Source organism: Phalaenopsis equestris, unplaced genomic scaffold (assembly GCF_001263595.1).
Source record: "Phalaenopsis equestris unplaced genomic scaffold, ASM126359v1 Scaffold000359, whole genome shotgun sequence".
Taxonomy (NCBI): Eukaryota; Viridiplantae; Streptophyta; class Magnoliopsida; order Asparagales; family Orchidaceae; genus Phalaenopsis; species Phalaenopsis equestris.
The window spans coordinates 1213403-1230558 of record NW_018164801.1 but is presented as its reverse complement, the minus strand read 5'-3'; the positions used below and the strand labels follow the sequence as shown (position 1 = coordinate 1230558).

The 17156-nt window shown below is 37.5% G+C and overlaps 2 protein-coding genes across 3 annotated transcripts in view; both read left to right on the top strand.

The window, feature by feature from the left end:
• Positions 1 to 14817, top strand: part of LOC110026195 (protein XAP5 CIRCADIAN TIMEKEEPER) — a 32136-nt gene extending 17319 nt beyond the window's left edge. Inside the window, exons 5-12 of one of the 2 annotated variants that reach the window (XM_020727055.1) lie at positions 1327 to 1387; positions 1722 to 1798; positions 1867 to 1928; positions 2006 to 2137; positions 2648 to 2701; positions 13606 to 13671; positions 13840 to 13914; positions 14554 to 14817. In XM_020727055.1, the coding sequence (XP_020582714.1) occupies positions 1327 to 1387; positions 1722 to 1798; positions 1867 to 1928; positions 2006 to 2137; positions 2648 to 2701; positions 13606 to 13671; positions 13840 to 13914; positions 14554 to 14604 (578 nt within the window). In that variant the 3' untranslated portion in view covers positions 14605 to 14817. The remainder of the gene's footprint in view (positions 1 to 1326; positions 1388 to 1721; positions 1799 to 1866; positions 1929 to 2005; positions 2138 to 2647; positions 2702 to 13605; positions 13672 to 13839; positions 13915 to 14553) is intronic. The other variant, XM_020727056.1, reaches the window with a different exon arrangement.
• Positions 1 to 17156, top strand: part of LOC110026196 — a gene marked incomplete in the record, with an annotated part of 97417 nt that overhangs the window by 72512 nt on the left and 7749 nt on the right.

The following is a 17156-nucleotide window of genomic DNA, read 5'->3' as shown; positions in this document are numbered from 1 at the left end:
TTGGTTTTTTTATCCCGATTTCAAGCGGCGTAAAGAAGGGCTTAGTGTATCTTCTTTAGGTATTCTTTGACGAGCATCTCGGTGAAGTTGATGAGTGTCAAAGAGGTGGATTTCAGTGATTCAGTGTGATTTTGCGTCGGATCGGAGATGAAAGATTGTGAAGCGAGTTCTATAAGTTTTATTTGTGTGTGGAGTGAAAACTTGTGTGAGTTCTTTGTAAAATTTTTTAAATTTAATAGTAGAAATTTTTGGTGTGGTGGTTTTGTATTTTTTTCCCGTTCTTGGGTTTTTTCTACGTAAATTCTCCTGTACATTTTTTGTTGCTTTGATTGTACTTCTATTTTAATTTTTGTTCCGGGTTTTTATCTAATTGGTGTGATCCCGTTATTCCGCGGCGTGGTATAGTTTCTAATTGATACAAAGCCCGGGTAAAGTTGGGAATTGTTCATTGTGTGCTTCCTATCATTTGTAACTAGCTGTAACATGCTTTACAAGCTAACAACACATCTTTTAATATATGTTACAGGATCATTGACCTACCATGTTTTTTATTTTTATTATTATTATCTTTATGACCTACCATGTTTGTTGATTATGTTATCATTATCATCTTGATTCAAACTTTGTTTTCTTCATAATGTAGATTCTATTTATATTGTATTTCTTGCTTATATTGTTCTCAGGAATGTTTAATGTCATAATGTGGGTTCAAACTAATATTAGTGCCTGAATTGAATGTATTGGAGACACCAATCTCTTTAAATTGTTTTATAATCTCTGATGAGGTCCTTGTGTTCTATCAGCATATGATTTTAAACAATTATTTAGTAAATAAAAGCATTGCTCATACAAAACTACTTAACATTTATGCTTACCTTCCAAATCTTGGTAACCTATATGGACCCTGGATTTTTGTTTTGATTTTTTGTTCCAAATATTATTTCTATTTTAATGTTTTGTAGTGATAGGTAAGTAATTGTTTGTATCTCCCTTTATACATATTATTTTTCTCCAAGTGAATGGTAGACTAACGTGGGCTTGTTAGCTTTTAAAATGACAGGCTTCGTAATTGTGGAGAGTCAGAAACACCTCAATTCATAACTCTGAAATTTTAAAATAAATATTAGCGAGGTTTTATCGTCTTAGTGACAACTGCTTTTATTAGCAACAGCTTGCACAAGAAGCATTTTTTATTTCGTTTGTTTCTAATTTAAGAAATTTTTATTATAAAGTTATTGGTCGTTTGGTTAGCTTTTGATGTGTTTCAAAATGGTCACAACACTATGCTTACATATGTTTGCTATCTTTCGATGGATGAACATTCAGGTCAAAAGAATGGAAAGCTCGGAAAAGACCCAACAGTCGAGACTAGCTTCTTACCTGATAGGTATTTTTATACTCAATTGTTTGTTTCCCTTAAATATTAGGGGGTTTACTTGCATAGCACACAATTCTTATGTATTTACTTATCTCACGCCTAAACTTTCATATTTACACACAACACTCAAATTTTTAACTCACATAAAAAGTAGCACTATTACTACGGAAAAGTCAAATACACCTTTTCATGCATATGTTTGGAAGGTTGGGTGTGAAATATTTAAATACATAAGAATTTTTTGCTACCTATGTAAACTTCCCTAAATTTTATTCTGTTAGTTGTATGTTTTTTCTTGTCTTGGCTGATTCCTTACTTGGTGGTACCAAGGATGATCTTTCAGTGAGAGAGAGGCTGAGGAACAAGCTGAAAGGGAGCGATTATGTAAGCAATGGCTACGTGAGCAGGAGATAATTCGAAGTAAGTTTTCAAGAAATATTTCGTTGTTTTAAACATATTTTGGGTAATTACGATCTTATGTATTCTAGATGAGCCTCTTGAAATTACTTACAGCTATTGGGATGGTGCTGGGCACAGGAGAGTTATACAGGTAATGATGCATTCACCCCTTCATTATTTACTCTTTTGATCCTCTTCTTTCTTTCCTCTGATCATTTAATTGTTTAGGTTCGGAAAGGCGACACCATTGGAGAATTTCTTAGGGCTGTTCAGCAGCAGCTTGCCCCCGAGTTTCGGGAGATCAGAACAACGTCGGTGGAGAACTTGGTTTATGTAAAAGAAGATCTAATCATTCCTCATGTATGTCTCATTGTTTTTTGCGGTGGTTTTGATTACGGGTGTCAAAAATTCACCCAACGCGCCAGCTCGACCCGAACGTGATTCAAATCCTGGTTTGGGTTGACTTGAATAATCTCCGGGTCGGATTTTGGTTAGGAATCCTTATCCGTTTAATTTTTTGGGTCGAGTTTAGGTTGATTAGTTAACCGTAAATTGACCAAAAACTTGCCTGCTAATCAGAAATTGATTCAAAATTGAATCACCAACCCGAAATCAATCTGAATACGACGACCAAAATAGCTTTTATGCCTTATGCTGAAGGGTTTATATGAGGTTCAGGTCGGTGGGTTGAAGACGAGTTAGGTTTGGGTAGGACTTTCTAACCCTTTAAATATTCTGGTTCGGGTATGTGATAATTTTAGGTCAGACCCGAACTCGTTGAGCCAAACTGATTTGACACCCCTAATTTTGATGAACCTTTTATTTCAATGAGAGGAAAGTTAATGCAATTCTCTGATTTTGATTTCTCAGCAATACAGTTTCTATGAGTTGATCATCAACAAAGCAAGAGGGAAAAGTGGACCGGTAATTTCTTTTTTGTATGACTGTCTTCTAATCCCTGGTTAAATTCTTCTGCCATTTTTTTTAAATGAAAGGGGCATTTACATACATGCCACCCAATTCATATATATTTACATATCTAACACCTAAACTTTACTTTCTACATTTATACCATCCATTTTTTTTATATCACATAAAAAATACATTATTTTAACTTTAAAGAAAGGAAATACACATTTTCATGCATAGGTATGGCGGCATATATATAAAAGTTGAAGTTTAGGTGTTAGTTATGTAAAGACATAGGAAATAACTGGTATGTATGTCGATCTTCCTAACTAAGATTTCTTGTTTTTGCTTGAAAGCATTCTTTCCATTTACTGATTGATAATTGCTGTTTCAGCAATTTTGTCTTTTCCATATCTTTGTTTTAGTTTGATCTTCCTTTTATCATTTCTGTTAAGCTATGTGGCCAGTCCTGCACTTTTTTGCCTATTGAATAATCTCTCTTTTCGTATTTATCCCATACAATTTCAAATTCTTATTTGACTTTTAATTTACTCTGTTTTAAGTATTTCAAGCCTTCCAAATATAGTAGCATTTTTTTATTTTCATAGTTATCTGTTAGCTCAATTTGAATTCTATTGTGAACCGAATCAAGTCATGTGTTTTTCTATTGACTACATGACTAAGAAGTCTACCTGCAAAAGTGTAGCATACCATGCAAAAAGAATTCTCCTGTGCCTCATTCACGCGTTCACTCACTCTCTTATATGTATATATCTAACTTAATTAGGTAGAATAGTTCTACTATCCATGCAAGCTAACGGGGCATAAATGAAAACCAAAAAAAAAAACATGAGAAATTTATAGAAGTAGCACATAATTCTTATGTATATAAATATCTGACTCCTAAACTTTCATATTTTCATAAATAGCTTTGTTGCTTTAAACCTATGCATCAAAAAGTGTATTCCACTTTTAAAAAGTGGTAATGACACCGTTTTTTATGTTATATTAAAGATTTGAGTGCTATGCTTGTAAATATAAAAATTTTGGTGTGAGATATGTAAATAGATAAATATTTTGTGCTATTAATGTAAATGCCCCAAAAAAACAACTGCCATTATAATTTTGTAGTTCGTACATGCGAGCACATAAGAAATCATAGATTCTAACTGGTGAAGAATGTAAGAAGAAAATGATATATAGAAATGGAAGGATATTCTAAAACCCTGTGATGTGGGATGACTTAGGATTAGGGTTTATGATTTGTAGTATGCAAAGGAATCCTAATATGATTTCTTAAAAATCCTATGATGTGGGATGACATAGGATTTGGGTTTCTTAATACAATTCTTAATACAATTAATATAATTTGTAGTAAGCAAAGGAAACTGTGGATTTTAAGATTTCAAGCTAGCAAAAATTTCAGCCACTCACTTTCTTAAATGTAGACAAGCAATACTATAATTTAAACCCAAATGATGATGAAATGATAAAAATTATTTAAGTAGTTCAACTAGAATTTAGAACAATGCAAAATTAGTGAGATATAATAATATAATATTCACAATTTAAATTTTTTATTTGCTAAATTTGAGCAAAATCAGGAGCGCTAATTAACCCAATATTAAATTATGTTGAAATAATAACAAAATGCCTAATTATTAAATTAAGAGAAATTAGGCTTAATGCCGGTAGAAGGAGATGATTTCCTCTTAATTTCGTTAATTGCGTTTACTTCATACTTAAATGAATCACATATCCACTGTACTACCACACGATTAAAATTATAAAAAAAATTCCAAGCAAAGTTTTTGTTCTTTTACATGCCTTGTAAAATCAATTTATTGACTTCTATCCCTATGGTAATCCATTTGGTTAGCGCAGTATTAGCTAAATTCATGTTTAATCTATTCCATAGATAATAATCAAACCTGCTTTTAATTCTAAATTCAAACTCCTCATCTCAATCGGCCAACAATAATCCAATCAATATATCAGACATGTAACAACTAACATAAAGTGGCAAATGCAAACCTTTGAAATTATAGCATACACTCAAGTCACAGAATTAAGCTAAGCCTTTCATGCTTGTCACAAGAAAAGCATCATAGTAAACCACAACCTGCTTGCGAACAACGAGCCGAACATGAACATTTTTTTGCTTCAAACATGAGCGCAAAAAAATTTTAATGAGTCGAACACGAACTGTTTGCGAACAACGAGCCGTTTTGATAGCCCTACCGTCGATTGACCGTTCATATATGTTCATGCCTTCTGCTAGTGCCCTCTGGACAACAATCCGTGATATCTACTCGGATGTAAAAAACTCCGACTAACTCTATGAAGTATCTAAGAAGATTCGAGAGGCAAAACAAGGATCAAGGACCTTGACCTAGTACTACAATGGCCTGGTGACACTATGTATGGAATGCAACCTGTATTAGTACTACACTTGGGACTCTTAGGTTGACTTTTGACTCTTCCAGAAAATTGTAGAGAAGGATCGCATATTCCAATTTTTGACAGGCCTCAACAAAGGCCTTGATGAAGTCCGGGGCAGTACTCTTAGTTGAGATCCTCTTCCGCTCGTGTTGCCTTCACCAAGATCCGCTTCGAAGAGAACTAGAAACTTCTCATGCTCGGCATTTCCACCCCTTCAACCAAATCGTATGCTTTGGTTTTTAATAGCGCTCAACCCTCTCGAGCAAGTCACCCAACTTGTGGTTACTGTCACAAACCCAACCATACTTAGTGATAAGTTTTGGAAACTCCATAAAAAACTGACATACAAATCTTCGACCAAATCCTCTGTTGGCAAGGGTCTTACTACAAATCAGAGTCTACCACGGTTCAACCGGCTCCTACCTAGAACATTCCAGAATTATCCAACTCGGCAAATTCAGATGGAGCACTTAATCAAGCTACTTGGATCCATTCAATTCTCTGCTGACCCGTCGACCTCACACATCCGTCCAGGTCGACCTCCACGGACTATATGACTAGATGCTCGCAAGCTTTATCGACATATTGTCCATGTTATGGAAAATATATGGTCATAATTGCGGATAACTCCAATAATTCTATTGTTGGTTACTGGTTTGTTATTCTAACGATCGATATACGTCTGCAATCTGTGTTACATGTACCACTGTTAAAGTGTAAATTTTTCTCTGTTAGTAAGTTGACACAATATTGATGGCATTGCTAATTTCTCTCATGATGTTAGTGCATTTCAGGATTGTTGTTCAGGGAGATGATTGAAACTGTTAAGTAGGTAGTTGAACTCTACTACTTTCAAGAGAAAAACACAAAGAATGAGGACATACCACTTAACAGTTGTGGCCTATCTTGAGTCATTGAATGTCCCATTGTGTTGTTGCATTGTCGTTTGTGTCATCCTAGTTTCAAATAAATTTTTGTATCCATTAATGTTTTTTAATCAAAGTCTTTCTATTGTCAACTGTGAGACATCGGTTAATCAAACATTATCGGTTTCATTACCAACCCCGCACTTACACGTCTTCCGCTCTTTTTTCACTCATTCACAGTGATATATGTGGATCCTCTTGCACTGTCAGCTACACTAATAAACAGTGGTTTCTTACTTTGATTGTTGATCTCATTTGGATGATGCGAGTTTATATTTTAAAAGACAAATCAGATATTGCTGTCTCTTTTCAAAACCTCTACACTTTCATTTTGACCAATTCAAACTCCAATTCAGGCCCTTCGGATTGACAATTGTCTTGAGTTTTTTAACTCAATTTTAGGTGAATTCTTGGTAAGAGAATTCTTCATCATAGCTCGTGTACGGATACCCTTCAACAAAATGGAATAATAGAGAGAAAAAATCAAGATCTCCTTGACGTTGCTCGTTCTATAATGTTTCAATCTAATGTCTCGAAACATTTCTGGAATAATGTCATGTCGACTGTCACCTATCTCATAAATAGTGTTCCCTCTAAAATTCACAACTTCTAAACCCCCGTAACTATCTTGATGTCATGCTTTCCTGTCAATCGTTTCTTTTGTTTGGAGCACTGACTTCACCTAGAGTAAACTTGATCTCAGATTCATAAAATGTGTCTTCTTATGGTACTCTACCACTTAATGGTATCGCTGCTTTGATCCAATTACAAACAAAATTTATGTGAGTGTTGATGTTTCTTTTTCTAAAAGTGTCCCCTATTTTCCTTGATCTCCAGTGAGGGTTTGCTAGAGTTCTTGGACACTTCATTATCCTACTCCTATAGATGTTCTCGCCATTATTCCTTCCAATGAGGAATCTTCAGTTCTTGTTGTTCCACCATCTTCTCCTCCCACTCTTCGTGTATACACTCGACACACTCGTCCCAATGCTCTTTTCTGGAGACTGCTACCTCCTTGCAGGACCTTAAATCCACTCCTAGCGACATCTTCTGCACTAGTCCCACTGTAAATGAGGTGAGTTCTTCGAGTAAGGTACACGATCAGGCATCCTCCAGCTATTCCATGACAAAATGTCTCTTTCCACATTTTATCTTTTGACCTAGAGAGCATTTGCTACTAACCTTACAGATCATCAGATCTCGACTACTATTGAGGCTGCACTACCGTATCCGGTCTGAAAATATGCAGCAATGGAGGAGATGAATGTCCTTCAGAGGAGCCATCATAAGACGTCGTAGATATTCCTCGGGATAAGAAAGCAATGGATGACAATGATTTTTTAACATCAAGTTCAACTCAGATGGTTCCTTGGAGCGCAATGAGTCATGGTTGGTCGTCAAAAGATACTCACATGCCTACACAGTTGATTATGAGACATTTGCTCCGGTCGCCAAGTTAAACACCATTTGGGTCCTGCTATCTCTTGCGGTGAATCTAGATTGGTACTTATTCCAGCTCAATGTCAAGAATGTGTTTTTGAATGCAGTTCTTACAAAGGAGGTGTGCATGTCTTTTCCCACTGCTTTTAACTCTACTGCCTCCTCAAGGTAAGTGTGTCGGTTGTGAAGTCCCTCTATGGACTAAAGCAATCCCCACAGGTCTGGTTTGACAAGTTTACAAAAGTAGTAATGGGACATGTTTTTTCCGACACAATCGGATCACACTCCTCTTCTGACATTCATTCAATGTCCAAAGTACTCTTCTTATTGTCCATTTCGTGATATTGTGCTCACATGACATGATCTACCGACATTGGAGTCTTTGAAAAACATTTTAGCTACATTCTTTGAAATGAATGACTTGAGATCACTCTGATATTTCTTGGGCATATAGGTTAATTGGTCATCTCGGGGCCTTTGTCTGTCTAAGCGTAAATATGTGATTGATCTATTAACAGTGAACAATCTAATATTGTGCAAACTAGTGGCTGTCTCAATGGATTCTAATGAAAAATTATATATTTATAATGCAGTTTCTTTTTATTATCAAGACTCACTATCAACACTTTGTGGGCAAACTCATTTACTTCGCCCATACATGCCCCGACATATGACATGCATTTGGTATAGTAAGTCAATTTATGCATGACCACTATGTGCACCATCTCTATGCTATCTACCAAATTCTCCACTATTTAAAAGACACACTAGGCTCGGGTTTGTTTTTCTCGCGCCACACCTTTTGTTTTATTGTTGTTTATATAATTGTTTATTGGGTCGGATCCGTTGATGATCAACGATCTACCTATGAGTACTGCTCATTTGTGTAAGGAAATCGTGTCACATGAAAAAAATAAATAAATAGTCGGTGGTTGCCCAAAGCATTGCTGAAACTGAATTCTAATCCATGTCCTTAGGGATTTGTGAAGTTCACTGGTTACACATCATGCTCCGCAAACTACGTATGCCGACTTACGACCCTTTGCAGTTGTTCTGTGATAATAAGACCGTCATTATCATTGCCTGCAATCCTGTCCGACATGATCGTACGAAACATGTGGAGATTAACAGACACTTCATCAAGGAAAAACTCGATTCCGGGAAAATTTGTATTCCTTTTGTGTCCTCCAGTGGCTAACTAAAGAATATCTTGACAAAGTACCTTACCCGACCACCGTTCGATTATTTCAAATTCAACCACACTCATCTTCCTCAGCCAGACTCAAAAAATTGGATTCACGAGTGTGAGCTTCCCAAAAGAAAGACCTATCTAAAGCTAGCCTAGCAAAAAAATGTGAGACTTTTGAGCTAGTCGGCGATACACTCGCGCCCAAGGAATGACTGTTTGATAGATAGAGAGAGAAGTTCAGAACATAGAATAAAAAAGTATGGTGACAACGGGCAGCCTTGTCGGAATTGCTCACGCCCAAGGAATGACTCTGTTTGATAGGTAGAGACAGAAGTTCAGAACACCGAATAAAAAAGTATGGTGACAACGGGCAGTCTTGTTGGAATCCGCACTTTGCCTCAAACCAAGAAGTTCGCCTGCCATTTATGAGGATTGCAAACCAGGGGTTCATAATACGTTGGATAATCTAGTGTTGAAAGGTTGGAGGAAATTACAGCTTTTCCACATTAGACAAAGCGTGGTCCAGCTCATTTTATCAGAAGCTTCCTCCATATCGAGTTTAGCTGCTATGAAGCCCGTTGTAGAGGTGGAGTGTTGAAAGCGGCCCATCCACTCCTGTGCCAATAAATAATGAGAAGAAATAGATCTATTAGGCACGAATGCACATTGTTTCTCCGCACCAAGATGAGGGAGAATCCTCTTCAATCGGTTCACCAAAATTTTACCTACAATTTTGTAGGTGGTTTGACAAAGGACAGTGAGCCGAAAGTTAGTCGGAGTGCCCGCATTTTCAACCTTTGGTATAAGAACCACAAGAGTGCCCTTCCACTCAGGATACATGTCGCCACTGGCAAAAAATTCTTGAACTGCATCACACACGTCATTCCCAACCAAATACCAGAAATATTTGAAGAACGAAGAGGTTATACCGTCCGCCCATGGAGCCCTGTTTAGGTTTATGGCCTTAACCGCAAGCCAAATTTCCGTCTTGTTAACGTCCTTAGCCAGAACATCCCCCATCGTACTTGTTATGTTTTCCAGAACTTCAACCAACAGCCAGCTCGAGCAGCAAATTGTCCTCTGAGCCCATTTGTTTTCAAAAAACCGCATGAAGGAATCATAAATAGCATCAAAATCCCCCCATCAAATTTCCTTTAGTATCCTTAAGCCCAGGAATACGATTGCCGTTTCTTCTTCCACTATGAGGTTTTTTTCTCCCTCTTGCAGCCATCAAACTTTTGCTCGTTGTCTCCATCAACAAGTGATTCGGGCCAAGGTAGAGTTTAGCTCATTAACTTTAGCTTTCAGCTCTATTTTCGGCACCTCATTAAGTCCTTGGGCCGAGCAATCCTGCTGTTGGAGGTTGTTGATTTCCGCTTCAAGTCTTGTTTTTAATTCCCCAAGTTCTCGTATCTTATTCTTACTCCAAAAATGCAAGGCCTTTAAGGCCTGGTGGCATTTCCTAGCAAGAGTACTCGATTTGGATCCAAAGTCGCGTTTTTTCCACTTCATCTCCACAATGTTGCGTGCCGCCGGGTTCAAAAGCCAAACATCTTCAAATTTGAGCCGTCTATGAGGAGCTCTTCAGCCTAAGCAGCACTGGGCACTGGTCCGAATATTCGGAGCTGTTTCACCTGAATATCCAAATAAAGGTCAAGCGCCGCCCTATTAACTAAAATGCGGTCATGTCGAACCCAGATTTTTTCCATCCTGTTTTTGCTGTTATACCAAGTGAAAAGAAAGTCCGCTGAAGTTGACATTGTGAAGGTCACTTCATGAATTACGTCATCTCCCTAGCACCAAGTGAAGTCGTGAACCTTTTCCCCCCTTTCTTATCATCTTGAGATGTAATGCAATTGAAATTCCCTCCAACCAATGAGGAATTTCCATCCTTCAATCTTCCCAAGATGACGCTCCACAGTTCTCTCAGCACCAAGTTGGCACCGGCATATATGTATGCCATATTTCACAGTTTCCCATCCGGGCGGCGAGTCTTCCCGAAGATACTGATTTGTATGTTCACTAACCGAAAATTTCACCATGTCGCGCTGCTACAGCACCAAGATTCCTCCCGAAATGCCTTGGGCCGGTTGGTAAAATAAGTCCCAAGCTATTCCGATAGTCTTGTCAATATCCCTTCTACAAGGTCCATAGATTTGGTCTCCATGCGACCAATGATATGCACATCATGATTGCCTATAATATGTTTCAGATAGTTGCCCATTGCAGCCTTGCGTGTCCTCCGACAATTCCAGCAGAGAATACCACTCACTGTTGCACCGAAGAGGACGTAACCACGCCGACCATCAAACTAGATGGATTCATTTTTCTCTTTCTCGGGGTAGGTTCCACCGGTCGTAGCTGTTGGACTTCCTTGTCAAACCGAGCCTTGGAAACTATATCCATCCCTCTTTGTTATTTACTCCTTCATAATCTCCTGGCTTCAGCTTCCAGAAAAGCTCCAAACTTTTCCACCGAGTGGTCACCAGGTGGAGAATCTCTCTGTTCCGCCTCATTTTCTTGTTGTTGTCTCGCTTCCATAGTATGCATGCTGCCAGCCGCTTCCATCTTGCTTTTATTCTCCTTTGATGATAGATGAGAGGGTTCACTTTCTTCTTTCCTGCTACCTCCAAAGGGTATGTTTGTCCCCCTCGAAAAGGACTTTTTCCCCGACTTTTGCTTATTCCTCCTCCTAGTGACCAAAGTCCCCCTGGTTCTCCACTTGAGCTTTGATGTTGCCGTTTAAGGCTCAGTTCAAGCCACCCGATAAATTTCCATCTTGGTGTTGTGCTCCGGTCTGGTTAGGGGCAACAACGCCTCCCACCTCCTGACAATTTTTGGGCTTTGAGCCAACAGCAACATTGCATGAACTGTCACCATTTACCACCATTTCAGCGGACATCACCGATCTACTCGGCTGCATTCCATGCACCCTCAAGGGGCAAAAATCTTCTTTATGACCCCTATTCCACATCGATATTAGAGCTGGCTGATTCCCTCGTTCAGCAGGTTGAAAATCCTTCCACAACGACGCTGGATCCACGCCCCCTTCGGCCGTGGAGAAGATAAGTCCATGCTAATGCATCCTCTCCAATACATGCTCCTCCCCCACTCGCTAGTTTGAGCATCTAGCCAGAGGGGTTATCCAATCATTGAAGCTATCTTGGTAATATTATGAGTGTCCCAATCGAGAAGGGGAAGTTGCGGGAATCTAACCCACACAGGTTAGGAAAGTCCCCGTATGGAATTTGGTGAGAAATCTGGCAACAATCTGTAAATCCCGAGATGAACAAAGGACCCCTACCCAAAATTTCATCACACGCCTCTTCATTGTCAAAAATACAGATAAACAGTCCGGCACTACGATTATAAGTTCAAAGCCACCCAGTTGAGACCACTTCCGATAGAGTTTGTTTTGTCATAGAGAGATTTGCTTCTTATCCATTCTTTTGTTTATTTGTACATGAACTGGCTTCCTCCAAGCATTCCCATAATTGCCCCACATCATAGGCTTCGGTTGTCCTTGTCCCAATATGTGGACCCTTTCCCATTTAGATTTCCCCTAAAGCTGTCTACAGGAGCAGTCCCCTGAGAGGATGGTGTGCTCTCCAGATGACTCCCCATAAAGCTGTGAAGGTTTCGGTTCAGAGAAGTAACTCTGTCAGCTTCAGCGGCATTACCTTGAGCCCCCTCCTGGCGTGTTGAAGGCAGGGGATTATTTCTACCCGCCGAGAAGGGACTTTCCACAACTGTGGAACAACCTTCCCAAAAACGATCTTCTTCCCCCGTGAGGGTATCCCTACCTCCATCACAATTCCTATTAACGGACAAATCTATCTGATATCATGGGGGAGGGTTCTTACCGGTAGCCAGCTCCTCCATAGACGAGCCTCCACCAGTCACCCGTGGAAGTCCCGATCATGCACAGTAACATGTTATCTCACATACTGGAACATCCTGGATCTAGCTTGATCCCCAGAGCCAACAAGAAGTCCTGACGAAGCCCCTTCTGCGGGCTGTCCCAAAGCCGGAGAAGGGCCACAAGTACAATTGTCCACCTTTTTGGCATCCAGCCTCTCTTTACCTTCTAGTTACATACCGTCAGCCTCACCATTTTTAATCGAGCCTTCCAAGGTCGTCGATTGGGGCCCCAAACATTTCTGATTCCCTAGGTTGTATGTATTCCCACGCTTGTCCACAGCAGGCAAGTCACTATCTCGTTACACCTCCATGCTTTGGACGGTCGATGCTGGAGTTAAGACCTTCGCCTATTGCAGAGACCCCTCCTTGTGCAGACAAGGAAGCCACCTCTAGCGCCTTCACATAATTCTTTATAAAAACTGGCACTCCACGACTACCTCCACCATCTTCCATAACACCTCCTCCCTCACACCGCTCTCTGCAGTGAGGGGGTGGCCTGGACATGCTCCATAGCTCCTCTATCTAACCGGCTACTTGCAATGGCGCAACAAAACTCCGTGTTCTTCCCCTAGGGGCTGATGTTCGTGGAGGACTCGGACGTTTATGTTGTATATAATGTGTCACAAGGACTTGCGAGTAACATTGATGCCCTATATCTACTTCATAGAAAATTAATTGCGAAGATAATTGCAAGTAGAAAAACCACATAACTATGAATTACTTGTATGGACAAAATGCTTTTTATATAAAGCTAATTCAAATGACTTAAATTTGATTGTGATATACTAGGCAGCTTTAGAATATAATAGATCAGTTGCCGGCGACCGGCGGTGGCTGCGATAGCAGTGGCAGGCCAAATCGGCCAAATCCCACAGAATTCTAGAATCAAGACTGTTGTTTTTTCTAATCTCATGCACTCGGAACTTTCCATAGCTGACTACATCTTCTTGCACTTAGTTAATCATTGTTAATGATATTATTTGTTTATTTCTGTTATGCAGCTTTTCCACTTTGATGTGCACGAAGATGTCCGAACTGTTGCTGATGCCACCATAGAGAAAGATGAGGTATCATTCCTTTGAAGCGTGCCTACTAATTCATAGCAACAACAATCTACTATAAGTTAATAGTTTTGATTGATTTTATTGTAGAGAAGCTGATTGAGATTGCGAAGAATAATTTCTTCCTTTCTTCATTTTTATTGTGTTAATGTATATATGTTTGATATTTTGCAGTCTCATGCGGGGAAGGTTGTAGAAAGACACTGGTATGAGAAGAACAAGCACATTTTTCCTGCTTCAAGATGGGAGGTATTTTCTTTTAAGATGAACTACACATTTAAATCCATAAAATTATTAGGAAAATTTACATACATACCCCCACAATTCATATGTATTTTCATATCTAACCCATATACTTCAATTTTTACATACTTATCACTTTACTTACATATGCCTTAGAAGGTGTATTTCACCTTTAAGAAGTTAATACCAAAGTTTTACGAATATAAATATCGAACTTTAGGTTTAAGATATGTAAATAATACATAAGAATCGTGCGAATCATGCAGCATAGCATTTACCACCCAATTCCTTTGTATTTACAACACCTAAATTAAATTGTTTACATTTATTCCTCTCAAATCTTTCATATCACGTTAAAAACATCACCATCTTAACTTTTTAATAAGTGAAATACCCCCTTTTCATGCATAGAGTCGGCGGCGTGTATGTAAAAATTGAATTTTAGTGTTAGATTTGTAAATAAATAGGATTTGAGTGATATCTGAGTTTATGTTTAAAAAATATCCTTTTTTTTTTCCCCTCATAATAGTTTCAAAACTATTATTTCATGCAAAGCCGCAACTGCTTCCTAACAGTCCCAATTTCTTAATTATTTGTTGCATTGAAATTAATTATTTCTTAATTAACTTTTTTTTTTTTAATCAGATATACGATCCAACTAAGAAATGGGAAAGATACACTATTCATGGAGATTAAACTCTTTCATAGTATGGATGCCAAAATGGGAGACTTAAAAAAAGGCTTGTTTTATGCTATTTTTTGCACTTTTGCCCTCAGGATAACTTTGCAAACTAGACCTGGTTTCTTAATGATGTGTAAATTGGAATTATATAAAATAGAATTGGATCAATTGAAACTAAGCTAGTGATTTACTTTTTAATTCTCTTGATTTTTTAAGTAAGTTAGGTACATGCCACATATTTCTTATGTATTTGCTCCTGATATCTTGATTTTTGATATTTACTTCTATAACACATTAGTGTCATAATTACATAAAAAATAGAATTAAAAAATATGCTTCACTTTAAATTTTATATGATGTTAAAGGCTTTGGGGATATATTAGCAAATATTAAAATTACAACTTTAGATATAAGGCATATTTGAAATTATATAAACTAAATTGATTATCCATTTTTTCTCTATTTTGTTATTGTTAAACAGCTCCTCTGAGATTTTTTATTTTACATTTTGAGAACGATTGAGAAACTTTAAATAATTTTAATTTTGCATAAACGTATTTGTTTCAAGGACTTGTAATAAAATTGTCGACTAATTATATTGTACTATTGATGGATCCCTATGGAGGATATAATTTAGGAGTCATTTAGAACTAATTTTATTTTTTAATTTATTTATTTTGATGTATTTTATAGTATTTTTAAAAATAATTTTTCAAAAAAAAAGGTAAAATTTACGTTTATATCTTACAATTTTTATGTATTTACATAACTAATAATCAAAGTTTGATTTTTACCTTAATAACACATTGGGGTGATAAATTTGTATTTGAAAATGTGTATTTCACTTTTAAAAATATAGTGATACTGATATTATTGGCATGTTGTTAAAGATTTGAGTGCAGGTGTAAATATGAATGTTCAGGTGGTAGGAGGGGTTGTGGGGGGGGGTGAAAGGGAGCCGAACACGGGCGAGCCATGCTCAACTAGTGTTCGGCTCGTTTATATTTTGAGCTCAAAACATGGCTCAGCTCAGTTCGTGTTTAGCTCGCTTATATTTCGAGCTCAAAGAGTGTGTTCATGTTTGGCTCGTTTGCTTAATGAGTCGAACACGAGCTATTCACGAGCAAAGAGTTCTTTTAACAGCTCTAATCCTCTAGCCCTAAGACGATAAGGTTTTATTTTATTTTCTTAATTAATATTTTAATTGATTATAAATCTTTGTAGCCTTGTAGTCAATTAATTTTTTTAAAATACTACTTATATATATATAAACTTGATGAGTAGTATTTCGAGTCAAAACGAGCCGAACACGAACGAACACATCTTTGTTCATATTCAGCTCGTTAATTTATCGAACAAAATTAACGAGCCGAACACGAGCTTCTTAACAAGTCGAACACGAGCTGTTCGCGAGCATAAGCAGTTTTGCCAGCCCTAGGTGTTAGATATGTAAATAAATAAGAATTGTTGTTAAGTATCTAAATGCCTCGAATTTTGACATGAATAAGGTTGCTCAATTTCAGTTTCTGGAAGGGTCGCGGGTGAAAAGGAAAAAAAATTCTAGAATAAAATAAGAAACCGTTAGCTTATTTTCTTTTTTAGTAAGCTTATGATATTATACTCTAAAAGAAATTTATGCCGAAAGCTGCTCAAAATTTGATATTTACATTTATATTGTTTTGATGTGATCAATTTATATATATGTGAGTAATTTTTTTTCTTAAAAAAGATATGTAAATTTTAAATGTAATAATAGATATTTGAATGATATGTATATAAATATAAACTTTTAGGGGTTAGATATGTAAATACACAAGAATTATGTGATGTGTATATAAATACCACCCAATTCTTATATATTCCCATATCTAACACCTAAAGCTCAATTTTTATATTTATATCACCCAAATCATTCATATTATAACTACATACCAACTACTCAAAATGTTGAATATAGCATATTAACCACATAAATTTTAAATAAATCATTTTAACAATCCGAAATTTTCACTCAAAATCTTCATTAGTTTGTAAGAAAAAAAGTGGTCGTAATGAAAAATGCGGTTAAAATATTATATTTAAATTTTGGTGATTAAAAATGTAATATTCAATATTTTAGTTGGTTGATAGGTAAAATTTTATTTTTTATGTTTTTCCTTTTAGAGTGAAATACACATAACATGCATGTAAAAATTAAAATTTAGGTGTTAGATATGTAAATACATGAGAATTGAGTTGTATGTATGTAAATCTTCAAATAATTTATCTGCAGTAAGGTTAAATACTTTATAATGTCGGACTCCATCGCCGGATCGAATTCATGGAGGAAGCGAAGGCCGCCGCGCATACTGCGACGAGCTTACTCGCAAAGGCGAGGGTGCAGCGCGCTTTAAGCAGGGTCTCGGCTTCTCGTCCTCTTCCTCCTCCCTCCCGTTTCCCCAAAAGCCCTCTTCGTCCCCCTCCTCACTCTTCTCCAGCTTTGTACGAGCCACCAGTCCCTGCAACGCCCAGAAGCAAGCTCAGCTAGAGACCATCCAGGCCAAGCTCCGGCGACCCCACCGCTCTT